Source organism: Eupeodes corollae, chromosome 1 (genome assembly GCF_945859685.1).
Source record: "Eupeodes corollae chromosome 1, idEupCoro1.1, whole genome shotgun sequence".
In the NCBI taxonomy this organism is placed as follows: Eukaryota; Metazoa; Arthropoda; class Insecta; order Diptera; family Syrphidae; genus Eupeodes; species Eupeodes corollae.
In genome coordinates this window covers 16,470,218-16,494,083 of record NC_079147.1, presented here as the reverse complement: position 1 = coordinate 16,494,083, position 23,866 = coordinate 16,470,218, and the positions used below count along the sequence as shown (strand labels likewise).

The window sequence follows — 23,866 nt, the reverse complement described above, 5'->3', positions numbered from 1 at the left end:
AATTTGTCTAAAACGAAGAAGGGTATACATGTGTATTTTTGACTTATTTGGTTTTTGTTTGAATATGTGGCAGTACGAGTATTATTACTTAACTAATATAAATATATGTATGTACTTTTTTGTTTGTAATATCATTGGACTAGTTATTTGCTAAATTGCTTATGAGTTTGACTAGAATCTAAATATATATATATATAAGTATGTATGTCTTAACACATAAGGTAGAGATAAAATTTGACTAAATCTTAAACTATCATCTTAAAAACTAAATAAAAATGTTGTTTTTGATTTTGATTTGTTTTTTTTTTTTTCTCTTTTAATAAAAATATACATTTTTATGTATAAGAATGGGCAAATTTTGTAAATAGCTTCCATTAGCCTTTTAAGCTATTATAAAAAATAATTGTAATATATGTTGTAATACGTAAATTATGCTCTAACTTTACTCTAAACATCTAAATTCTATCTATCTACCATTTAAAATGTTAAACCATCAAATCCATTTTATTCACTTAAGTAAAACCAAAACTGAAAAACTGAAATGAAAATTAAAAAATATAAGAAAACTATAACATAAAGGCAGTACCGTAGCCCAAAAAGAAAACCAAAACACCTAAATAATAAAACAACCGGTATCTAAAAACAAATTACAACAAATCAAATTGATCAAAAGGAACTTTCTTCACAACAACAACATTTATGACTAGAATCTTAATCTTTAAAGTTAGTAAAAAACATAAATCTCTGAATTTTTCACTGGCGATAATACGATAAAAGTATCTAATGGCAAGAGGATAACAACAAAAATAAATACGATCGTATTGTAATTGAAATACACTATTCTAACACCCACTAAAATTCGCACAAAACGAAGCAGAACTAATAAAACTTAATAAATATAATATCATAATCATAATTAATAATCATAATCATCATCATCATCAATCGTGTACACATTTACAATCAAGTAGAAAGTTTTTGTTTGTGTATGTTTTTTTTGTTTGGTTTTGTTTCTGTTTGTAGTTTAAGATAAGTTAATTATACTAAAAACAAATAAGACGATTAAAACAACCTCTCGTGATTTTCTCGATTTGTTTCTCCAACCGTTTTTCAGCGGCAATATCTTCTGCTGTTGTTTTAGGTGCTCCGGGGAAAGCAATTATGATTATGCTCATATTATCACGACTACCCTGTAATTAAAAATAAAATATTTTAATAAAATGTTATGAATTTTATACAAATTAAACAAAAAGAAATTGATCCACAAAGTATCAACCAAATCATCTTAATCGGCCAGCAAAATAATTGACTAAAAAATGTACTTAATTACTTCGCTAATGACAGTACTCTCAGCTTTTTATATTTGTTTTGAGATTCTTACGCTTGTTCTATGGATGTGGACTACCAACGCAAGAGTTTGATAAGCTCAATAAATTCCGATCTTGACAATATTGTCCAATTGGGAATCAAAAACTTAGTAGAATTCAATGCTTCGCGTAACTTTCCCCCAATGCCACTATCCGTGGTTGGTACTTGCATCGAGGAGACTGAACAGATTTCAGTGTTAGGTATGTGCATCACAAACTTGCTGTGGAGTGATCACATACACATAGTCCAAAAAGTTTCCTTACTACAGCTTTCTGTTTGTTGTATCTGAGATAAAATATTTATATTAAATGAGATAAAATATTTATATTAATATTTAAAATATTTTAAAATTCCAAGACAGACTGGTAACTAGTTAATTTGGGCTTCTGATCTTGTAATTTTGATTGCAGCAGTCGCATTTGAAATATTTATAAAAATCAGCATAGGTAACTACAAAAAAATTTAAAATAATTTTTTGTTTCTTCAACGGCATGACAGCCAAGTAGGCCTGCAGGCTATAACAATAAAAGACAAAAAGAAGTATAATTTTCTTACTTGTAAGGAACACTTTTGCATCATACAAGGATTAGATCTGGATCTTTAAAAAAGGCACTCGAAGCTGCCGAAGAATTACCAACTGACGGGTATGTCCAAACAAAATGATAATTTGCGTAAAAAAGTAATCCCCGGTTAATAAATTCTACTTTTTAAGCATTTAACCGCACAAAATGATTTCAATGATTTTATTTTGTTTGTCCAATTTCGGTTTTCCATATGCGAAGGAAAATGAGGCGATAGAGACAGTGGCCTTTGAGGTTTCTGAAGATTTTGAGCTTGACGATTTGCCTAGTACTAGTTCCACAGTGATCAACGCTACAGAAAATAATATCAATTAAAAGGAAGTACCACAATCATATTTAAATTTTGGATTTGCTGAGACAAGTGACAACAAACCTCAGGGCGTAATTTGCGGCAAAGTGTTGCTGAACAGTGTCACGTTTCCATCAAAACTTAAACGTCACTTTGCAAAAGCAACCCGACTGATTTCTTCAAAAGAAAGTATGATGAACTTACTAAATCTCAAACCATTATTACTTATCACAGACAGTGAACGAAAATGCGTTGATGACGTCCTACTTGGTAAGTTCCGAATAGCCCAAACTGATAAAGCTCATACCATTGCTGAAAACTTAATAAAGTCATGTGTTGAAGACATTGTTGAATTTTTGTTGGGTAAAAAGGCCAACAAATTAGTTGACACCGTTCCGGAGACTTAGCAAAACACAAAATTTTTTGCAAATGGATTAATAAACATATGTTTGTTGCAGGGTTGGCTATTTTAATAGTATTTGTGCCCTACCAATATCTACAGTCCTTTTCAAGAAGATCTGCTCTTCTGCAGACGTTGGACGAAGCGTGAAAATAATCAACTTTATTAAATCACGGTCAAAGAATATAAGGCTTTTTAAAGTATTGTGTGATGACATAGGTAGTCTACATACGTCTTTACTTCTTCACGCGGAAGTAAGGTGGCTTTCTCGCGGAAAAACACTCTTCGGAATGAGAGCTGAAGTTAGAACCTTCCTCATTGACGACAACTTTGTTTTGGGGGATATTTTGTGTAATGAGCGTTGGTTATTGAAATTGGTGTAACTGTCAGATATATTTTTAAAAAATAAATGATTTTAGTGTATCACTTTAGGAAAATGCAACAACTGTTTTCGATGCCAGTGACAAAACAGAAACATTTAAAAATAAAATCCAGTTTTGGGCTGAATCTATAAAAAATCGAAAATTAACAGCTTCCTAATTTTCAGAGAATTTAAAGAAGAAATAGCTTTGGACATTCACGATGATATTTTAAATGAGTTTCATATCCACCTAGTAGGTTTGCTGGATAGCTCTTATACTATTTTCCAGACGAATTCCAACTGAACATTAAGGAAAACGTATTGAAAACCCACCTTCCCTTACATCGCTGCAATTTGAGTGCTTGATTGACCTGACATTAGATTCTTCGATAAAAGAACTTTTTGCAAAGGCGAGTTCAGTTTGCTGCCAGAGAAAGCTAAAATAGTTCTTCTGCCGTTTGTAACAACATACATGTGGAACCAAATATCGATCCCGTCTCGATGCAGAGCCTGATATACGGTTGTAGTTGTCCAAATTTAACCAGATATTTCAGCTTTATTCAAACATTTGCAGGCACATTATTCTCACTTAGAAGAAACTCCATATAATTATAATTCATAAAATATAATTATGTAATTCCTTATTAAGTTAAGTTAACATTGTTCTTGTGTTTTTCGTTGTAGAAACTGTTTCCTGAATTCAATAAAATAAACGAAATTAAAAAAAATATATTTAATTTGCTACATGTAACTACGAAAACTCGCATCAAAGTGCTTCGCGTGAAATTTCTCACGCAAAAAGTGCTCCGCGACTAAAAAAGATTGGGAACCGCTGTCCTAAACGAATAAAGATATTGCTTTAATTTTTTTTTATCTTGAAGAAAATTTCTATGGCTATAAAAATTGCGACTTTCAAAAAAACTGTATACAGAGTATTTTAGAAATATCATAAACATAGCGATATTTTAATATGTAATCGTCAAAATCAATTTTTAAAGCAATATGAGTAAATTGAAACAGTAGAGGAAAAAAAAAGGACCAATTGGAGTGAAACAGTTGGTGATTTTTTTTATTTTACAGTATTCAAGAGTACATAATGTATTTTGGTGATATATCAAAAGCTAAACAGTTTAAAAATAAATAAAGACAAAACTAATTAATATTTATAAACATCATTTATGGAGAGTATCGTTCTTTCAGATCATTAAGAAATAAGTGGGCTCGAAGAGGTTGCAAGAATTTTAAATAGGTCCTCATTCTGCCGAATAAACTTTATACGTATTCTAATATTGATATTTCTTGTAGTCTTTATTTTTGCATTCCTGGGCTTCTTCTGACAGTTCTCCAAGTGGTAGTGATTGAAATTCAGTGATTGATATTACTGTGAGCCTCACTTTAACTTCTCCATTGACTCCAGTTATTCGAGCGGTTGCATTTGACTGTTCAAAAATCTTCTTGCTGTGTTTCCGTCATTAGTGTTTCCAAACCCTTGCTTTGGTTTATCCACATCAAGGCCAAGCTCATCGCTAAAACGCCTTTGGATCCCTTGTTTTCTTCTTTTTCCGCCTCCTTGGTTCCAATCGATTCATCAGTACCTTCTCCTTCTTGTCGAAGAGTATACGCAAGCTTCAAAATAAATTCCATTCATCTGATTTTAGAGTGCAGTGGAGAGATTTCATATTGGTAATTATATTCGTTCTCAATTGATTCATCTTAATTGAAACTTTTTTGTGTCCTTTTGCATATCGGACATGACCGCGTAGACTTTGTTTCCTTTAATTCGTTCAATACTTTTCCGTCTATCATGGGTAGGTAGGTAGAAATGGCGATCTCAAGGTAACCTAGCCTGAGATCCAATTAGCTCTGTAGTGCCCCGTGTTGATACCAAAAACTCGTTTGGCCTGTGATAGAAAGGGAAAGATTTATAGAGAAGCTTCATAGCGATTAAGGTAGAGCCATTTTGTCGCATTGAGAAAAAAGATTAGGTCTCTAATCTTTGTCTTAGATAGCTCATCAAGTTCGTGAAAGAATGGTTTTCCAAAGTATTTCATTCTAGTGTTTGCCAAAGCAGGACATTTGCAATGGAAATGGATTATCGTTTCACTTTCTCTTTGGTCACTACAACTACGGCAAAAGGTGTTGTAGGAGAAACCCAACTTCTCCGCATGAACTCCTGTAGGCCAATATCCGGTACAAACCGCAACAATCCTGGCTATGTCTTGCCTTGGCCGGCATAGAAGATCGTTAGTACGGGTTTTATTATAGGTGTGCCATATCTTCATAGACATAATGCAGTTGAGTAAATTGCTCCACCTTCGGTTTGATTCAGTTTAGTAGATAGAAAAGATTTTACCCTTCATTGCGCCAAGAGGAATGTTAACCATTTCCGCAAGTGAGCTATGAAGGGCCAATCCTTGCCTGGCTAGCTCGTCAGCCCGTTCATTTCCCACGATACCACTATGGCCCGGAACCCAGATCAGGGTGACACCGAGGTTAATATTCAGACTCGCAAGCTCATTTCGACATTGCTGGACCAATTTATATGAGGATGTGGCCGATTTGATGGCTTTGACAGCTGCCTGACTGTCTGTGAAGATAGCTGCATTTCGGTTTTGGTTTGGGTTTTGTTTAAGAACATGCCTCCTTTATTGCCAGCAGTTCAGCCTGAAAAACGCTAGCTAAGTCAGGAAGCCTAAAGGATTTAGCTAAATTTAAGGAAAAGATCCCAGAACCAACTCCGCCGTTCATCTTTGAGCCGTCAGTAAAGATGGTTGTGTCGAAACCTATCGACACGATGTCATCCTCCCAATCTTCTCTGGATGGGATAATAACCATAAAACCCTTACTGAGGCTCAAAGTAGCAGTGCAGTAGTCAGTGTCTACCGAGATAATATCTGAGGGAATCAATTTCGTTGTGTTGCTGTGACCATAAGGTTTTGACAACCAGCTGTTTGATTCCTTCAGCCTAATAGCGCTGCAGGGAACTATGTATTTAATAAAAAGGTCGATTGGTAGAAGATCCAAAATAACGTTTAAGGCGTCCGTTGGGCAAGTAGTAGAGGCGAAAGGATACCACCCTGGGGTGTTCCTCTACTCACGTGTTTTGTTGCGATTGTATTGCCTAGAATGGCTCGAATCTTCCTACCACTGAGCATGGAAATAATCCATTCTAGAATGAAGTTTTCTACACCGAACTTAACGAGCGATGCTTCTATGGATTCGGTAAGGACGTTGTTAAAAGCACCTTCTAAGTCTAAGAAGGTGGCAAGAGTAAATTCTTTATAATGGATTGTTTTTTTCAACAGTACGCACTACCTCAAGGAGCTTTCGAGAGGTCGTCCAACTAGGATTTCTCTAATATGGTAATCAAGAATGCGCTCCGAAGTTTTAAGCACAAAATATGTTAAACTTATTGGTCTGAAATCCTTCGCGGATTCATGACCCCGCCTACTCACTTTCGGGATAAAAACTACTTTGGCCTGTCTCCACAACATGGGTAAATGTTTGAGGAGGCATCCTTTGAAAATTTGTTCCAGCCATGGAACATAGTTAAAAAGAACTCGTGATTCACAGTTTTAGTTGTTTCTTTATTAAGTTTATATAAAAGTCTCTTTAACATATTGGAACATTCATTATGTTCCAATATGTTAAAGAATGTTCATTACAAATAAATTTTTCTAAATTTTAGTACAGGATTTAAAAAATTAGCTCTAAAACTCTTGAAAATCTTAGGTAATAAACATAAAACAAAAATCATCAATCTTTTTTAAATAAAATCATCTTTTTTAAATCCACAACATACAAAACAGAGAAATCATACTTTCAAAGAATTTTCAATGGAAAAAGAGGGGAAGAAAATGACTAACTTCATCAATTCAAATCGCCCTAGCTCAATTCGATGCAAAATGACTCAAGGATTCTGAATCAGTTGAGATCTTAGCACCACTCGTTGAACCTTTTCGATTATTATTATTCGAGCTCCAAGTATTTGTGAATTCAGTTAACTAAAAAGTTTTGCATTAGAGACCCACTCGAAAAATGAATATTGCAAGCAGTTTTGCATAAACGGGCCACTGTGCGACTATGCAAGAAGTTTTTTACCCCTTCTTATCTGGCTATAATTAACAAAGTTTTTATTCGTCCAAAACTCGAGTATCATTTTCATGTTTGGGCTAGTGTCCCAATAACGTACTTGAGTCTTTTGGATAGAATTTAAAAAAAAGCTCTGAAAATAATAGGTGCTCGTTCTATTACTAAAACGTTTTCTTCCCTTGAACCCCGGCAAGGTTTGATGCATATCATTTTGTGTATCAATATTTTCACCAACAATGTTCTAGTGAACTAGCCAGTTGTATTCCTTCCCTCGAATAATCCAACCGTAATACCCGTACTTCTAGAAATGCTCATCAGTTAACAACTGAGCACAACTTCGGACGTACTGTTAAGTATATGGATTCTTTCTTTAGCCGCACTATTACTAGCATCTTTTTTATAATTTTGTCCTTTTTTTTTATTGCTCGCATTGTGTAATCATTATAAGGTTATTAATAACCTCTTAAGTGCACGCTCAATATAAAAAAATATACTTATTTGTGACTTTGAATCCAGGTCTACTAGTGACATGAAACTTAAATTCAAATCGAAATGAACAAGTTCGAATAATAAAGAACACTCGATAAAGCTAAAACGGCATTCCAACAATTTGCATAACAAAGAGAAAAACTATATTTTTTCAGTTTATGTTTACAAATAATATATATTGCAACTTTTGGAAACATAGAGCGAGAAACAGATTGACACATCAATTTTTACAATGCTACCAACTTCTAAAGCTAAATTTGTCAGGTTTATCAATACTCAAATCAAAATGTGACACATAAAGAACATAGCAGTATTATACAAATTTCAACATCACTACACGCAATTTATGCATATATGGTACAATCATTTTGCATTTGCAAAATTAATTTTTAATTATTTTGTTTATTAGTTTTAATGTTGTCAAATACGCTATTGACGTTGTTATCAACGTGACATGACTATTGAAGCTGAATGCATGAGAATTGCATGGTTTTTGTATTTGTGTTGAAGTTGGGAATTAATGGTTTCCAAATTTTGGGAATTGACATTGAAAAAAAAAATCATTTCATAAAGTTTATAAAATATTTTAACCCAAGAATTGTGTTCGGTGGTAAGCTTATTTCTGGTTAAATACAGAAATGACAATCCTTACGCCTATAACGAATCACCATTACATCCATTGACTACAAATTGACAGTTTGGCGAGACTTTTAGTTAGTGGCATCGGTCCTTATTTCGAAATGGAGAAGGAGCCATGCTGATTGATTTTTTTGTTGGACTTGAAAAAAAAAACGCAAGTCACTTATATTTTATTGACCAACTGCCAAAAATTTGCATTCCAAATAAGGAAACTTTACTATGACATTTTTAATGAGGTACATTCAGATCTCATTCAAAAATTAAATTTTGTTTTCCTGGCGCATGGAAAACGATTGGAATGGTTTATCTTTTTGTCATTTTATTAGTGTAACTTCGTGTTACTTAGTGTTGGTGTAATAAGGTAAATCTGCCGAAAAATTGAGATTTGCAGATTTGATCTTAAATCAAAAAAAAAATCAATTTATTTGCCCCATGAGTTGAATGTTCTTATCAAATTGGATAAGGAATAAGTAATAATTCTTTACAATAAAAAATACAAGTCGTGATTGACTGGTATCTTGAATAAGAAGTGTTATGTAGACAACAATGTTTTTTGGCACGATCGACTGAAGGAAGAGTTTAGTGAAATTAAGTTCAGAGTTTAATACTTGAAAAAAAATAACTAGTTGCCTTTGTCAAAATGTATGTTGAAGGAACGTAGTTGACTGAAAATGAGGTCCCTTATGTGTTCTGCTCCTGCCCAGCCTTCCTTACTATCAAGTCAAATCTTAAAATAAATAAATTGGGTGGCGCAACAGTCCGTTTGAGAAATAGGGCCTAGTGACTGACAACTCTCAACCATTCCTGTGTGCGAGTACTGTTGTCAGGGATGGAAGGGACCTACAGTTTTAAGCCGAATCTGAACGGCCAACTTGAGAAAACACTTTTCGTGACAAGAATTACTCTTGGAGAATTTGTCAATTCCTCGCAAGAGGCAGTATCGATGGAAAAAACTTTAGGTGGCAGAGGCAGGGATCGAACCCAAGACCATCGCACTAAAAATTATGCCACGGGTACTACTCAAGTCAAATCTATTTATGTCAAAATGATAGCTAAAATTGTTTTTTCATTTAACTGAGAACTTAATTTCATAATTTCTTAAGTCTGTGAATTATTTATTCAGAGAACAATTATATTGAAGGTTTTGCGTAAAAGAATTCCTTTCACATTGGAAGTGTTATAAAGAGTTTTTCTTTACACAGCTTATGATAGACTTGTAACTTCTGTAAGAAGTTTTTTTTTTCTAGATTATAAAACTGATCGCACTTTCCACATGTAAGAGCAAGTCAAGTAAAGTTCTTAGTTTAAAATAAATGACATCTATTTACATTCAAAGAATGCAGTTGACTCCAAATAAAGTCCCATATGTTGTCTAAATCCATTCAACCTTGAATCTGTCCTCGCGAAGAGGACATCTGTCAAATTGTTAAGAATCTAAGTATATGGAAGTTAGGTTAGGTAAATGGGCTCGCGATTTATGACGTTATCGCCGAAGTATTAAACTTCCCTGGAAATAAAATATAAAAACCTATTATGTCAATAGATTGTCTTTAAGAGTTTAGAGGTTCTGATAAAGCCTAATAAATGTTTTCATCAAATGTCTACCAGTTCTTCAATATAATTGAAGATTTGTTTTTATTTTGGCTTAGCACTATGGGCAATGTAACGAAGTGGGCTGTTTTTTCTTGCTTTTACTCATCACTGCAGCCTTTGTACATGTCATCGTTGTTAAAGCCCATTTTCTTTATATGTTTACCCAACATGTTTCGGCGTCTTTCTATGCTCACAAGCAATCGAAGATATTTTGTGTCTAGATAATAATAATCGAACGGAATAAAGTTTTGTCGAAATCGGGCCATAATTTTCTGGTCGTAGCACATTTTTTAAAGCTTTTTCATCTTTCATTGATTTTATGAAGGCCCTTATTTTATAGATCTATCAATGAAAAGTTTGATATCAGCTCGTGAAAGCGAAAGCATTGATATCTGTTTTACAGCGTTTGTCACTACTGCCAATACCTTTGCTGTTTTAGTTTGTTGAAAGATTTCAAAAACACTGCTTTGATCGAGATATCTAAATGAGTTGGCAACATTGAGTGTTTCAGAAATGAAACCGGCACCTATCCCGCATCTGTTTTCGAGCTATCAGCATATATGGATGGATATTGTCGACTCACTCATGTGTTGGGCATTATTTACTCAATCGTTCCTTTAAGGGAATTAGTACTAAAAGGTTTGTTGAAGTTCTATACAGGAAATCATGTAGCCTGTGCTTACATTATTTCCTATATTGTGGATTTTCGATATTCCTGGCTTTCCAGTATCTAGCCTAACTTAGCTGCTTGTTTTCATTACACAAATGTCCGGGGATAAAAGATTAATTATTGCTTCCATTTCTGCAGTGGGATTGATCTTCATCAAATTGTCATAGATCTTTCTGGCTCTAAGCTCTTTTTTTTATTTCTTTTAAACTGAAAATAAACAACAAAGAAAAATGCCCTGACTCGTGGGATTGAAGCAATTTGGGCCGAGGTGACTTATAGCCTAATGTCTCCTAATTGTCATGTTAAAACTTTAGAAATTAGTCCATAATCAAAACAAAGCCTTATAATTACTTTAAAAACGTTCCTGCGCTCATGATAACTTTATCTATTTAATTCAACCAAAATAAATCTTAACACTCACCTTATGTAAGCACGTGTCAATCACTTGATTTGATATATTCACCAAATCATGAGTGATTTTCAGCCTCGAATGAATAAAACTACAAACATCCTCATTAGTCATAACATCCCATATACCATCGCATGCCAATACAAGAAACTCATCGGCATCCTCCCGAATTTGGCAAAATATCTCCGGCTCAGGCGACACCAATTGTTCGCACTGACCTTTCTCTTTTACATTTTTATAATCAAAATCGCCCAGTGCTCGCGACACGGCCAGCGTACCGTTGACACGTTTTATCATCACACTACCACCGGCTCGATTTATTCGCTCCTTTTCCTCAGGCAGTATGGGTTTGTGATCTTGTGTCGCAAATACAGGCACCCCATTTCGACAAAGTACCGCTCGCGAATCTCCACAATTTGCTATATACACTTGATTTGGTGATACAAATGCGCATACCGCTGTTGTACCACCACATTTCTCAGCATCAGATACGAATTCTGGCAATTTTCGCATAACCTCATCGATGCGCAGGAAGCCAGTTCGAATGCCATTTACATGATCGCCATTTTTGAATTCGTCTGTTTTGATAATATATTCGAGCAGGTATTTTGCACAATGCTCCGACACCTTACAGCCAGCATGGCCATCGAATACTGCAAAGAAACTCCAATCTTCAAGACATTCACCTAAGCCGGCACGGGCGTAATAGGCATCTTCCATTTCGCAACGCCATCCTTGCATTGAGCTGACGCCGAACAATAGTTTATTGCCCTCGCCATGGTCATTGTGTTTGACTGTTTTCGGTTTATCCAGAAAACCTCCCATCACTGTTTTTCATACTGGACTCATAGGAACAAATAGGAAAGTTTATTATATTTTATTGTGAATTTGAGATCTTAATCGTCAAAGGAAGCAGATTGTGGTAGTGCTGCCGTTGATATTTCTGAAATGAAAAAAAGGAATAAGCTTAGTTTAGTATCAAATCGAACATTTTAAATGAGGGGTAACATTTTTGTTTACTGATACAAGGATGAACAATGTAGTCAGGAAAGTTGAAAACCTGAAGACAGAATCAGGTCAAATCTACTAACCTAATTTCATTTTGAAAAGATTGATTAAATGAAATAAGTTTTATAACGAACACTTCAGAGAGAAATAGGAAGAGAGAATGAAATCAAATTACAAAAGGAAGAATTTTAGATATCTATTCAAGGAAACACCATACGAGTAAAATATTAATTTGTACACCAACAAGACATAAGAGAATTTGATTTAAAACTGATTGCAAATCAATTAAATTTAAATATGAAACCTTGCTTGAGAAGTTCCGACTTTCTACGCAGAGACAGCTCTTGCTGCAGCACAAATTTCAAATGATCTAATGCAATTAAAGTCAGTCTTATATAAAAATGCAGTTTTATTACAACATCGACTAAGAGTAAGACATTCTGTCGCCCAGCCCAAACATACAAATATATAAATACATAAATCTCGAGACAGTGAGAACTCTGTAGCAACTAAACTTCCGAGTATGTGCTATCGCAAAATACATATTTGCCATTCATGAGTACCAACAAACCACCCTCTCCACCCCCATTTTGGACACATCCACCACCAACACCATCGCCATCACCACCAAAAGCAGATAAAATTGTCATAAGATTCCAAATTGAACCTTTTAATCTGAGTTTGGTCTCCTCAAGTGTGTGCATTTCTCTTTAGTTTTTCTTCGTTTTCGTTTTGTTTGTTTTCAAAATGTGCATTTCATCTTGAATTTATTTAATGCATTTAATATCGTTCGAGAATTCATGATATTTTATTTTGCTTTTTATTATTACAATCTTAATTTTAACAAGCTTCGTCGTCTGCCATCCATCCATCGGTTTGCAACATGACGTCTAACTAATTAAGCTGTGTTATCTGAATTCGATGATGATGATGATGGGATGATGATGATGATTATTAAAAATTTAGCCTTTGGGATTTTGATGAGCAACAATTACATGCACAGATACAGATGACTTATTACTGCTTCGCAATTTGCAAATTTATTATATTCGTGATATTATGCAATCGAATATATTCGTCATCGCTTGCCTTTGACTGGCTGTTTTGTTGGAAGACACATTATGTGCATTCTGGGGTTTGATATGAAATCGTAGAAGAAACGAGTTAGGTAATGTAAACAAAACGTCTACATCCAAGTTCAACGTGTATATCACAAGAAAAAAGTTGATATTCACATATATCTTCTATTCGTAAAACATATTTATATAGATAGGTTGGTTTGAAAGTTTTTAAAAAGGTAGCAGCAAAAAGGGGTTTCCCATTTGATTTTTTCAATTAATTTTAGTCAGACCTAAATTTACTTTGCACGAACAAAAAGTTGAAATACACGATATACACCTGAGTTGTAGGGACTTGCTGTCATTTTGAATAGAAAGAGTCATTACATTACACGTACAGGCCTGGCCATATTATTAGACGCACTTTAGATTCTATGCAAAATCTTAATTTCCAACTATTTTATTCAGGTTTTCGAATATTGTAATGAATTTACATTATTTTGTATGCAGAATATAAACTACTTCCTAGAAATAAAGCAACAGATTTAAAGATTTTTTTTAAATTAATATTTTCAGTTTTTATCGTTGTTATTTTTTTCAATATGTTGTTGAACCTCCTTTTGCTTTAATAAGAGCCTGAATTCTGCGCGGCATACTGTCAATGCATGATTTGACTGTTTCCTGCATTTTTGGGTGGTGATTCCACAATCAATAAGTGACCGCATCCTTAGCTACTTCCCTCTTCATCAGCTCCCACACGTTTTCAATTGGGTTCATATCAGGACTGTTTCCCGGTCAGTCCAACAGAGGGCTGTTTTCTTCCCTCAAATAAGTTTTTATGGACCGGACTGTGTGGCATGGAGCTCCATCTTGCATAGAAATGTAACCATACATCTTTTCTTGATGTTACAAATATTGGGAATAATCTAATAATGCGTCTGCAATGCGTCTAATAATAAGGCCAGGGACTGTATATAGCCGCTGAAGATATATTTTTGTCTGCACATAAATTATTTAAATTATCTTAAAAATTAAATAATAATTAGATTAACTTATTTAGAACAAATAATATATCCCATATTTTAAAATGCAATGACAAAAAAATAAACAATTTAACAGACATTATTAATTTTTTTAAATTGGAATCATACTTCGTTGTGGTTCCTAGTAAACTAATTTAAGTTTGGTTGGAGGAAGGTTACAGGTGCATTACCTGTTACTTTTTGCCTATTTTTTTTCGAAAAAATGCGGACCTAACACACCAAACTGTCGCCATTATGATTACTAAAAACGGCACGTAGACCTCTATCTATCTATACCCGGAATATAATTTTATCTATTAATAGCTTTAAATATAAACGTCTAAAAATACGGAAGGTTTTTTGTGTCAAATCATTATTAGCATCAATTTCATTAGACACTCTCACTGACCTTGAGATTGGCTCGTTCATACCGTAGTTAGTTTTGTGTCTAGGCAGAACAAGAAGGGGTTTTTCCCTTAATGGTCTTGATGGAGCATAGCACAAATTAAAGAGAATAAGTTAAGACATTTGTTGTGGTAGCACCACAAAAACTACATCATTAATAGTTCTTCTAGTTTTAAGCATCTGCAAGCCCAACATATTTCCTCGGGCCACAGAGTTTAGACAGAAGTTCCAATGCATTTTATGAAACACAAGCCTTGTAAAGCGATTCTGGAACTTTTGAATAATATCGGAGAAAAGTTGTTGGTGAGGGTTCCAGATAACATCCGCATATTCGAGAATAGATCTAACTAAAGAGTATAGAGCGGTCGTGAGTGGTCAGAAAATTCAATACATTTATTTTTATGAATCGTAGCATTGAATTGGCTTTGGCGACAATAGCATCGACATGACAACTTGGAATCAAATATTACTCGTAAATCTTTTAGTTTTGTAGTTCTCTGAAGATGATTGCAATCTAATTCATGCACAAAGTAAAACCCTTTCGAAAGTCTACATAGAAAGCATCAACTTTGCTTTGGTTTTCGAAAAATTCGACCACGAAAGAAGAAAAGCATGCTAGATTGGTAATGTGTTCTCTGACCCGATAATCAAGCTTATTTTTAATTAAACTTTCAAAAAATCGCAGATAATTTTCAAATTCTCCTAGTTTAAAATGTTGTTTTTTAACCCGATTCAAAAATTAGTATCAAGTAAGATGATTGTCATTCATTAAAAAACATAGCAGCAGACAAGGACAATTAAAAAATAATTATCAAAGTATGGCAAAGCGAACTAGAACATTTTTGTTTTAATATAAGCGTCAGTAACAGGTTTTGGTTTAAGAAGTCTAGTTCCATCTATCCTATGCCTACCTTAGCTTGGTCATAAGATGGAATGATCGTATTTCCTTGAGAACAACAATATACTGATTTAAAAAAGTTAGCAAAAAGTTGAAGAGTCTGATTAATATCTATAAATTCCACCCCATTGAAATTCATATACTTAGGAACTCCAGGTGATTTCCGTTTTGAATTAATTTGGATCATTTTGTATGTTTAATTCGACGAAGATTATAGAACTTTTTCAATTCTAAAACGACTATGTAAAGATACAGAGTATTCAAATTTTGTATATGAAAATTATATTTCTACAATAGAAAGTTATCTTAGAACTAATATAGATAATTTCCTGAAATTTGTAAGTTGTAAAAAGAAATCTAGTGGTTGCCCAATGTCTTAGTTCAATTCATCATCAACTTGTCATGAACCTAAGGTTATCGCTAATATGTTTGCAGACTTCTCTAAATAAGCTTTTATAAAAACAAACAATCTTTCTCTTTTGAAGTTAATTTTCCTCACTTGAGTTTAATAAATTTTTAAATAAGCGAAAACGTACAGAATATCATGAAACTGGATGAATGTTTTAGTTCAGGCCTTGATGGTGTAACACCCTCTATCATAAAAAAGTCTTGCATATTTATCATATCTGTTATGGGTTCTCTTTAATAAGTCCTTAGATCGTTTTTTCCTAATATCTGGAAAGGTGCATTAAGACCTTTAAACATTCTGACCTAAAGCTAAATTTATCTGTGAGTCTATTGTATGTTACGTCCTTTCCTTTCGCTGTACTTCAATTATATGTATGTGACAATCAGCGTGGCTTCGTCAAAAGGAGATCTACAGTTATTAATACATATTCCACTTCACGTACTTTTGTTTATGTTTTTGAAAAACGTGGACAAGTTGAAAATGTATTTACTGATTTTAGTAAAGTCTTTGACAAGCTTTGTCACAATACAATAATTTTGAAGTTAATAGAGGTTTTAACAACAACCTATAAAACTGGATCTCTGGGTATTTAAAAAATAGGTTTTAAAGTGTTGTATTTTGTAATGAATATTTGGATGAATTTGTTGTCAGTTCTGGCGTCCCTTAGGGAAGCCAGTAAGGTCCAATTTTGTTTATTTTATTTATAAATGACTTTGTTTCGATCATACAAAGATCTTCTGCTCTTAATTATGCTGATGACATTAAGCATTTAAAAAGTATAAAATCTACATCTTGACTGTTTACTTTTGCAAGAAGATTTGTTAATATTTAGGGAATACAAATCGTCTCATTTTAAATGTTGATTAGAGTAAAACCATGAGTTACACATGATGCATGTCCTTAAAGCAAAGTTTCTGTGTTTTCTGACTACATGTTAACTTTTAATGAGCATTTAGATAGCTAATAGGATGCAAGGATTCTTAACGTTCTTAAGCTTTTATTATATAGATCCTTAGTGTGGTCCCCTTACTATTCCATTCATTAAACAAGACTTGAAGCAATTCAGAAAAGATTTTGTATAGAGCCTAGAAATAATATCCTAAGATTCTTTAAATTTAAAACTACTCGTATGTTATTTAATAGCTTAGAATAATTAATTTTGATAATAAGTATTTTGTGTAGGTATTGTTCACGTTACTTATTTACGAATTTGGGTGTTTGTAGTTTATTTGAAATGCCTTAAAGATGCAAGTTGATTGCCCCTTTTGTATTGAAATATTGGTTCAGGGCCTTAATACTCCTCACCAGTCCCTACCACTTGATGGTCGATTTGAGAGTGTAATTTATTTTTTAACCTACCCACTCTTTTCAAAAACTTAACTTTATTTTAAAGTTTTTCGAAGAGTTCCAGTTTTTTCGTCTCTGATGGAAATCAGATTTGGATCCGCTAAACCATAGTAAGTTTAAAGGATTTATTTTACGGCAGCTGTAATCATTCGGCTTCTTTAAAAATGTAGAGTTCGATTAATAGAATAAAGGAATGTTTGAGAGTTGAAGTCATCGAGTTTTAGAAGGGATTATTCCGCAAACCTTTTGTAATCCTTTTGATGTTTTGCTTTTCAGTTTTATATCAGAACTGCGCAGTATGATAGCTTGCTGGTTATTAAGTCTTCTGTGTCAATAACTTAGATATTCTTAGTTTCAAATTTGTACACAGTATTCAAATAAGAGCTTTTACTTTAAATAGTCCACTATTTTGGCAGCTTTTGCTTTTTACGCCGTCATCTTTAAACATTTCACAACTAAAGCTTATGACACTGAATGCGTTCACTCTCAGACCAACAGGGTATCATGGTGCCTTTTTGTTAGTTCTTAACGTGTTAAAGAGCTGATCCAAAACAACTGGGATATCAAAAAAGGAATCCAAATGTATCAAAGTATTTTTGGTATACAGACATGGACATTAAAATAGACACAGAGACGTGGTCAAAGCTGAGGTATCGTGCTAGGAATAGAGAGAGATGGAAGGAACTGGTTGTCGCCCAATGCTCCAGGAAGAGTTAAAGTGCCGGAAACGAAGAAAGAACAATGGTGGCAGTGGTGAAAATAAAGCCGAACTGTGGATGATGGTTCATAAGGAGTGTTCCAATTATTTTTTTTATAATAAGCGCACACTTAAAGGGATATATTACCCTTATTATGTAGACACAGTGTGAGCACTAGGAAAGGGAGAGAGGGGTTGAAAGGAGATGTCGGTGCACATTGGTTTTGAATTCCTGAATATTGCAATAACTGGGAAAGACAGAGTGTGGCAAGGCATTCCACATTCGCGTATTACGGCTAAAGAACGAATCTCTGTACTTGACAGTACGACCGAAGATGGGCTCGAGGGTATATTGATGAGCATTCCTAGAAGCGCGAGTATTACGGTTGAACTGTTTAAGGATTGGAATGCAGCTGGCTATTTACCTAGAGCATAAACCATTAAAATAACGGTAAAAGAGGGTGAGAAACAAGAAACATTTCGACGATGTTCAAGTGACGTAAATGATCTTATGATGGTAATATCACCAATCAATCTATCCAAGAGGCTTAAATAAGTTGCAGCAGCACCAGCCCAGATATGGAAGTTATACTCAAGCTTTGTAAATAACAGCCAGATCAAAGGCGACATCGCGTATGCGATTGTTCCACAAAAGGTGGTTGGTGATACACATTCCGAGAATATCGAGATGTTCAGTTTCCTCGATGCAAGTGCCATTATGGATACATCGTACAATGCTGTTTAGGTCGGAATTTAATGAGCTTATCATATTTTATCGTTGCAGTTCTACATCCGAAGAAGAGGGGTGTAAATCTGAAAACGAATATGAAAAGCTAAGAGTACTATCGTTAGCGAAACAATGTATTGGATTAGATGTTGCAGACAGGAGATCTTTAGTAAAAATAAGAAAGAGTGTTGGAGATAGAACAGAGCCCTGGGGCACACCAGCATTCATTTTGTGGTTTTCAGACTTGCACCTATCCAATACAACTTGTATTGAACGATTCGAAAGGTAATTACTATATCAATTTCAATTGACAGATGCGGCCGATCAATTTACTCGATGTCCAACAGATGTCACACTGTAATTAAAGCTAAGGCTACCTGATATTAAAATAATTTTTAAATCCAGAATAGCTTTGCATTGAATTTAAATCTTTGTATATGTTTCAATGTCCACAAAATTTGCTCCTTTTTCATACAATTATGAATTTAAAATATTTTATGTTATACTACAAATAATGGATATTTTCTGTTTGAAAGAAAGAAAAAAAATAAGAAAATGAAGACCAAACTTAAAAAAAAATCAAAAAAAAAATAAGAAAATAAAGACCAAACTTGAAAAAAAAAATCGTTTTAAGTCAATACAAAACTCTGTTTGGTGTTTCTATTTTAATGTCCATATCTGTATGTAGGTATCCGACAGAACAGCTGATTCAACATATGGTTGAAGGAACTTGACAATTAATTTCAAATTTGTACGTTTTTCCGAAAAAATTCCAGTGAATTATTAATGGTAATCAATGAAATTGTTATTTGCAACAATGTTTTACCTCGAAATATAAATGTTCGTCTCCATTTTGTGAACAGTTGAAACTTATTTTTATTTTTTGAGAGCTAACTCAACACTTTTAATAAGGTATCTAAAAACCGAATATCCAGTGAGTGTAGCATTTTAAACACGAGATTGAAAACAGGTTTTGGGCAGGTTCCTTGACCGCAACATTGGACCTAGGTAACTAGTTTATTTTTTCTAATTTCAAACTTCCCTAACATCAACTTTCTTTGAAATTTATGACATTTGAACATGCGCATTGCTTTCCATCACTCCAATATTCTTAGTTTCAAATTTGTAAATGGTTTTTCAATAAGGGATTTAATTTTAAATAGTCCATCCATAGCTTATTTGGGCAGCTGGTGCTTTTAAATGTCTTATATTTCTATTTTAACAATAGAAATATAAGACATTAATAAAAATGGAAAGATACACGTTTTGAAATTTTCAAAAATAACAAGACAAGTTTGCTGACAATGTTATTTGGGCACTGAAACTATGTGATTAGACTTTTTCTTGAGGGCAAATTAAAGTTATTGAGGTCATATAGCCGCAAATCACCGAATGGGTCATTTCAAATTTTATGAAAAAAGACTGATATAAACTTTAAAATAATACTAAATTTTGTGAGATCAAAATGAAACCTCTTATTGGAGACTACTTCCTTCTGAATAGACATATTTTATTTCATGATACACCACTTAAAGATTTCCGACTCTTCAAAGGTCACCATAACTAGTTACTAAGTGTCTATCTATCTCTTGGGTCTCTGTTACCCCCTTGCATCGTTCTGTAATAATTTGTTTTGGCTGTAACTGATTCACAGTCATTTAACTAATTTTTCGGCTTATTAAATTCTATTAAATGCTATTTAAAGCTTCTCATGACATTAACAAACCCAATAATTGTTTATAAAAGTTGTCAAAAACATAATTATGAAAAAAAAAGAAGACAACTTATTATTTATCAAACCTTCATATCTTCTTCATCAACCAAAAACTAGTAATTATCTTCAATATAGAAATTACTCGTTTCATCGATCAACTACCTACCTATTAAAAATGTAAAAATGCTATTTAGCTATTCAAGTACATACATATATGAGATTCAAACCTTGAAAATTTATCATAGTAAGAGAGAGAGACGAATGAGAGGAAAGTTGTGACTGAAACTGACTGAATCTGCCATCAATATCATTATTCTGTTCGTCGAATTGAATTAAGAAATTATTAGTCATCGATGCTTTGAACGCATTATGAAAATTGCACTATTCCAATATAAACACACTCTATCGCTCCTCATTTGGAATTTGAACCTCTGACGTTTTTATTTTTCGTTGTTTTTGGAGTGTGTTTGATCACCGACGACAACGACGACGCAAACGACCGCCTGCATTTATTTTGTAATTAATTCTTAATAATTTGTTTCGTTTTTTTTTTTGAAACCAAATTCGTAGAACTTATTTGTTTACAAACCACAAATGAGAAACAAAAATGAAAAAAAAAATATATTAACTCATTCAAAGAAACTGATTTATGATACATCAAGAACATTCAGGATGGATAGATGACAAGGAGCTTTTGAATGATCAAAATAAAGCATTGTAATGCTTAATGTGAAATTGAAAAGAATAATGCTATGGTTGTTAATATAAAATTATTTCTGTTCAAATTTTAAGTGGCTTCAAATTGTATCGTCAAAAAAATGTAAAACAAATCATCAAATTGATGTGCTTATTCATAATCAAAAGTAGACGTCAAGCTCTGAGAGCTCTGAATCAATAAAAATAGGTATGACAGATATTTAAAGCACTCAGTTGTTTTTGTTATGCCAGAGGTCTTGGATTCGATCTCTGCCTATGCCATCTAAAGTCTTTTCAGGGGTACTGCCTCTTGCGAGGAATTGATAAATTCAGAGTAACTCTTGTCATGAAAAAGTGCTTTCTCAAATTAGCCGTTCGGATTCGGCATATAAACTGTAGGTCCCCTCCATTCCTGACAACATTACTCGCACACAGGAATGGTTGAGAGTTGTAAGTCACAAGGCTCTAGTTCTCAACGGACTGTTGCGCCACCCAATTTATTTATTTTAAGCTGTTTTTGATGCAAGGTTCTTCAAAAAATGAGTAAATTTTAAAAGACGTCAATGGATCAGTCAATCAATTATCAGGACTACGTTTTCAGCACCATATTCTTTATTTTAAAGAAATTTTCCTTCACCAATTCGCACATTTGCTTGTCCTCGTCAGTTTTAAGAATTTCATCTTTAAAGTCTTAAATCAAGTGTAGAACATTGGTATAGACCTTATCTTTCTCGTGACTCCGAGGAAAAAAGTCTAAAACTTATAAAACACAAGATTTACATAAACATCCATTTTGATTAAAAGTTCCACCAGACTCTTTTCCGAATATGAGGTCGAATCACATCAACCCTCCGTTCCAAGGACCACACCAAAAAATTGCATTTTGAGAATGGAGAGGCTTTACAACAATCATTCTTTCATTTTCCGAGCCCCAAATCCCACTCTAGTGCTAATTAAGAAGCTCTAAGTAATTTTGAAGTAATGTTCGAGAACTGGGCAGTCGTAATGGAATTATGGTGAACACTCTCGTAGCTGAGACATTTGCTGCTCATTTTAAAATGTTTGCTTACGCACTACCTAACTCCATTGTTAGTGAATTAGATAGTCCAATTTCTGGAAGTAAACTGAATTTTAAATAAGTTTCAAAATTATAAAGCCCCAGACATAGACAGCATTCCTAGGGAGTTTTTTAAACATAGCACTGTACCATTCAAAAGGTATCTCCTTGTGTACTTCAAAAGGCTATACAATTACTCTTACGTGCCAAACGTACGTGCCCTTTTTAAAAAAGGAAATTCAAATCTTTCTGATAACTACAGAGGAATTTATATTCTTAGTAATTTTCGAAAGATTCTTACTTCAATTCTGAACGTAAGGCTAAAAAAGTGAAATGAGAACACTAATCTTCTTAGCAAGTTTCAAGCAGGATTTCGATTAGGATTCTCAAATATGGATCATATTTTTCCACTGACTAGTGTTGCCAGAAAGTCTATTGAAGAAAACAAAAAAGTATCTGCTTGTTTTGTAGAATTTAAAGCAGCTTTTTACAACTTTAATCACTAGGAATCCACTGGATGCTGCAAACACACACAGCTCAAAGCAACACCTGGGGGAAGAAGTAGAGGGTAGTGTAATAAGTTCGGTGGATGAGCAAGTCAGAAGGTGGAAAGAACACTTTTCCTCGGTTTTTAACAGACTGCAAACAACGTGGAGCCGAAACCTTCTGAAGTGCCTGAAGAAATTAATCCCAGAATCCGCACCGCACCTTCTAGTAATGACGAGATCGTTACCGCAATTAAAGCACTCAAGAACAACAAAGCGGTAGGACTTGATGGAATTTCGGCGGAACTTTTACAAGCAGTGAAAGCCAGGCTCCCAAAAAAAAGAGATCTTACAAAGTGCGAAATATGAAAAGGATTTTTCGTTCTACCTGCCGTTTTCAAAATATGTAGTACTAAAAGTCATACTGGAACGAATCAGAGAACACGTTGAGGCCACACTCGATGCCGAACAAGCAGGATTCCGCGCTGGATCTTCCTGTATTAATCCTATCAACACCCTGGGGATCATTATTCAACAGTGCGCTGAATATCGATCATCACTACACCTGCTGTTCATCGAGTAATTCCGACAAAACGAAAATGATCAGCCTCGGAACCCGACCATCCTCTCAAATAAATATTTTCTCTCAACCAGTGGAAGAAGTGGAGAGCTTTCAATACCTTGAAAGTATCGTTTCCATCGAAGGCGGAACCGAACAAGACGTCATCTGCAGCATTGGCAAAGCAAAAGCGTCGTTCGGTACGTTTTCGAAAATTTGAAGAAATAACTCTATCAGCTTAAGAACAAACCTACGACTGTTTTGCACAAATGTCGAATCTCAGCTTCTTTATGGGTGCAGCGCTTGGAAGCTACTTTAGCCATTACAAAAAAGCTGCAAACCTTCGTGAATAGATGTCTTCGTAACATCCTAAGGATTTTCTGGCCAAAGCGTGTATCAAACGAGGTCTTTCATAGAAGGACAGGTCAGGAACCCATAGAATCTATAATACGAAGACATAAGTGCCAATGGATTGGACATACGCTTCGAAAAGGTATCGACTGCATTGCAAGCCAAGCAATGCAGTGGAATTCGCTCTCACAAGAAGGAAGAGAAGCTGGACGACCGAGAAGCGCATGGCGCAGGACATTCAATTCGGAATCAGCGTCACTAGGCAAGAGTTAGAGGGAGCTAAAACACATCTCCGGAAACCGTACCCGATGGCGTGTAGGCGTAGTAGAAGCCCTAACTTAACAGGTCTGAGGACCTAAGTAAGTAGTAAGTTGCTTGTTGCTATATGTTATGTACTTCCAAGCGGAATACTCTTCGATGATACCCAAGTTAAAGTTTTCCTCTACGCGAACGATTAAGTTTTACTAGCTGACAATCCGTTCGCTTTACAGCTCTGAAATTAACCAATTAAATTCCTTTTGCGAGACAAGGTACTTGCATGA

At 34.2% G+C, this 23,866-nt stretch overlaps 1 protein-coding gene across 3 annotated transcripts in view; it reads right to left on the bottom strand.

The window, feature by feature from the left end:
• LOC129943026 (protein phosphatase 1B) overlaps window positions 1-23,866 on the bottom strand; it is a 77,150-nt gene that overhangs the window by 23,703 nt on the left and 29,581 nt on the right. For all 3 annotated transcript variants that reach the window (XM_056052227.1, XM_056052230.1, XM_056052228.1), the window contains 2 exons: window positions 10,904-11,834; window positions 1,073-1,190 (listed from right to left, as the gene is read on the bottom strand). In XM_056052227.1, coding sequence (XP_055908202.1) covers window positions 1,073-1,190; window positions 10,904-11,716 — 931 coding nt within the window. In that variant the 5' untranslated portion in view covers window positions 11,717-11,834. The remainder of the gene's footprint in view (window positions 1-1,072; window positions 1,191-10,903; window positions 11,835-23,866) is intronic.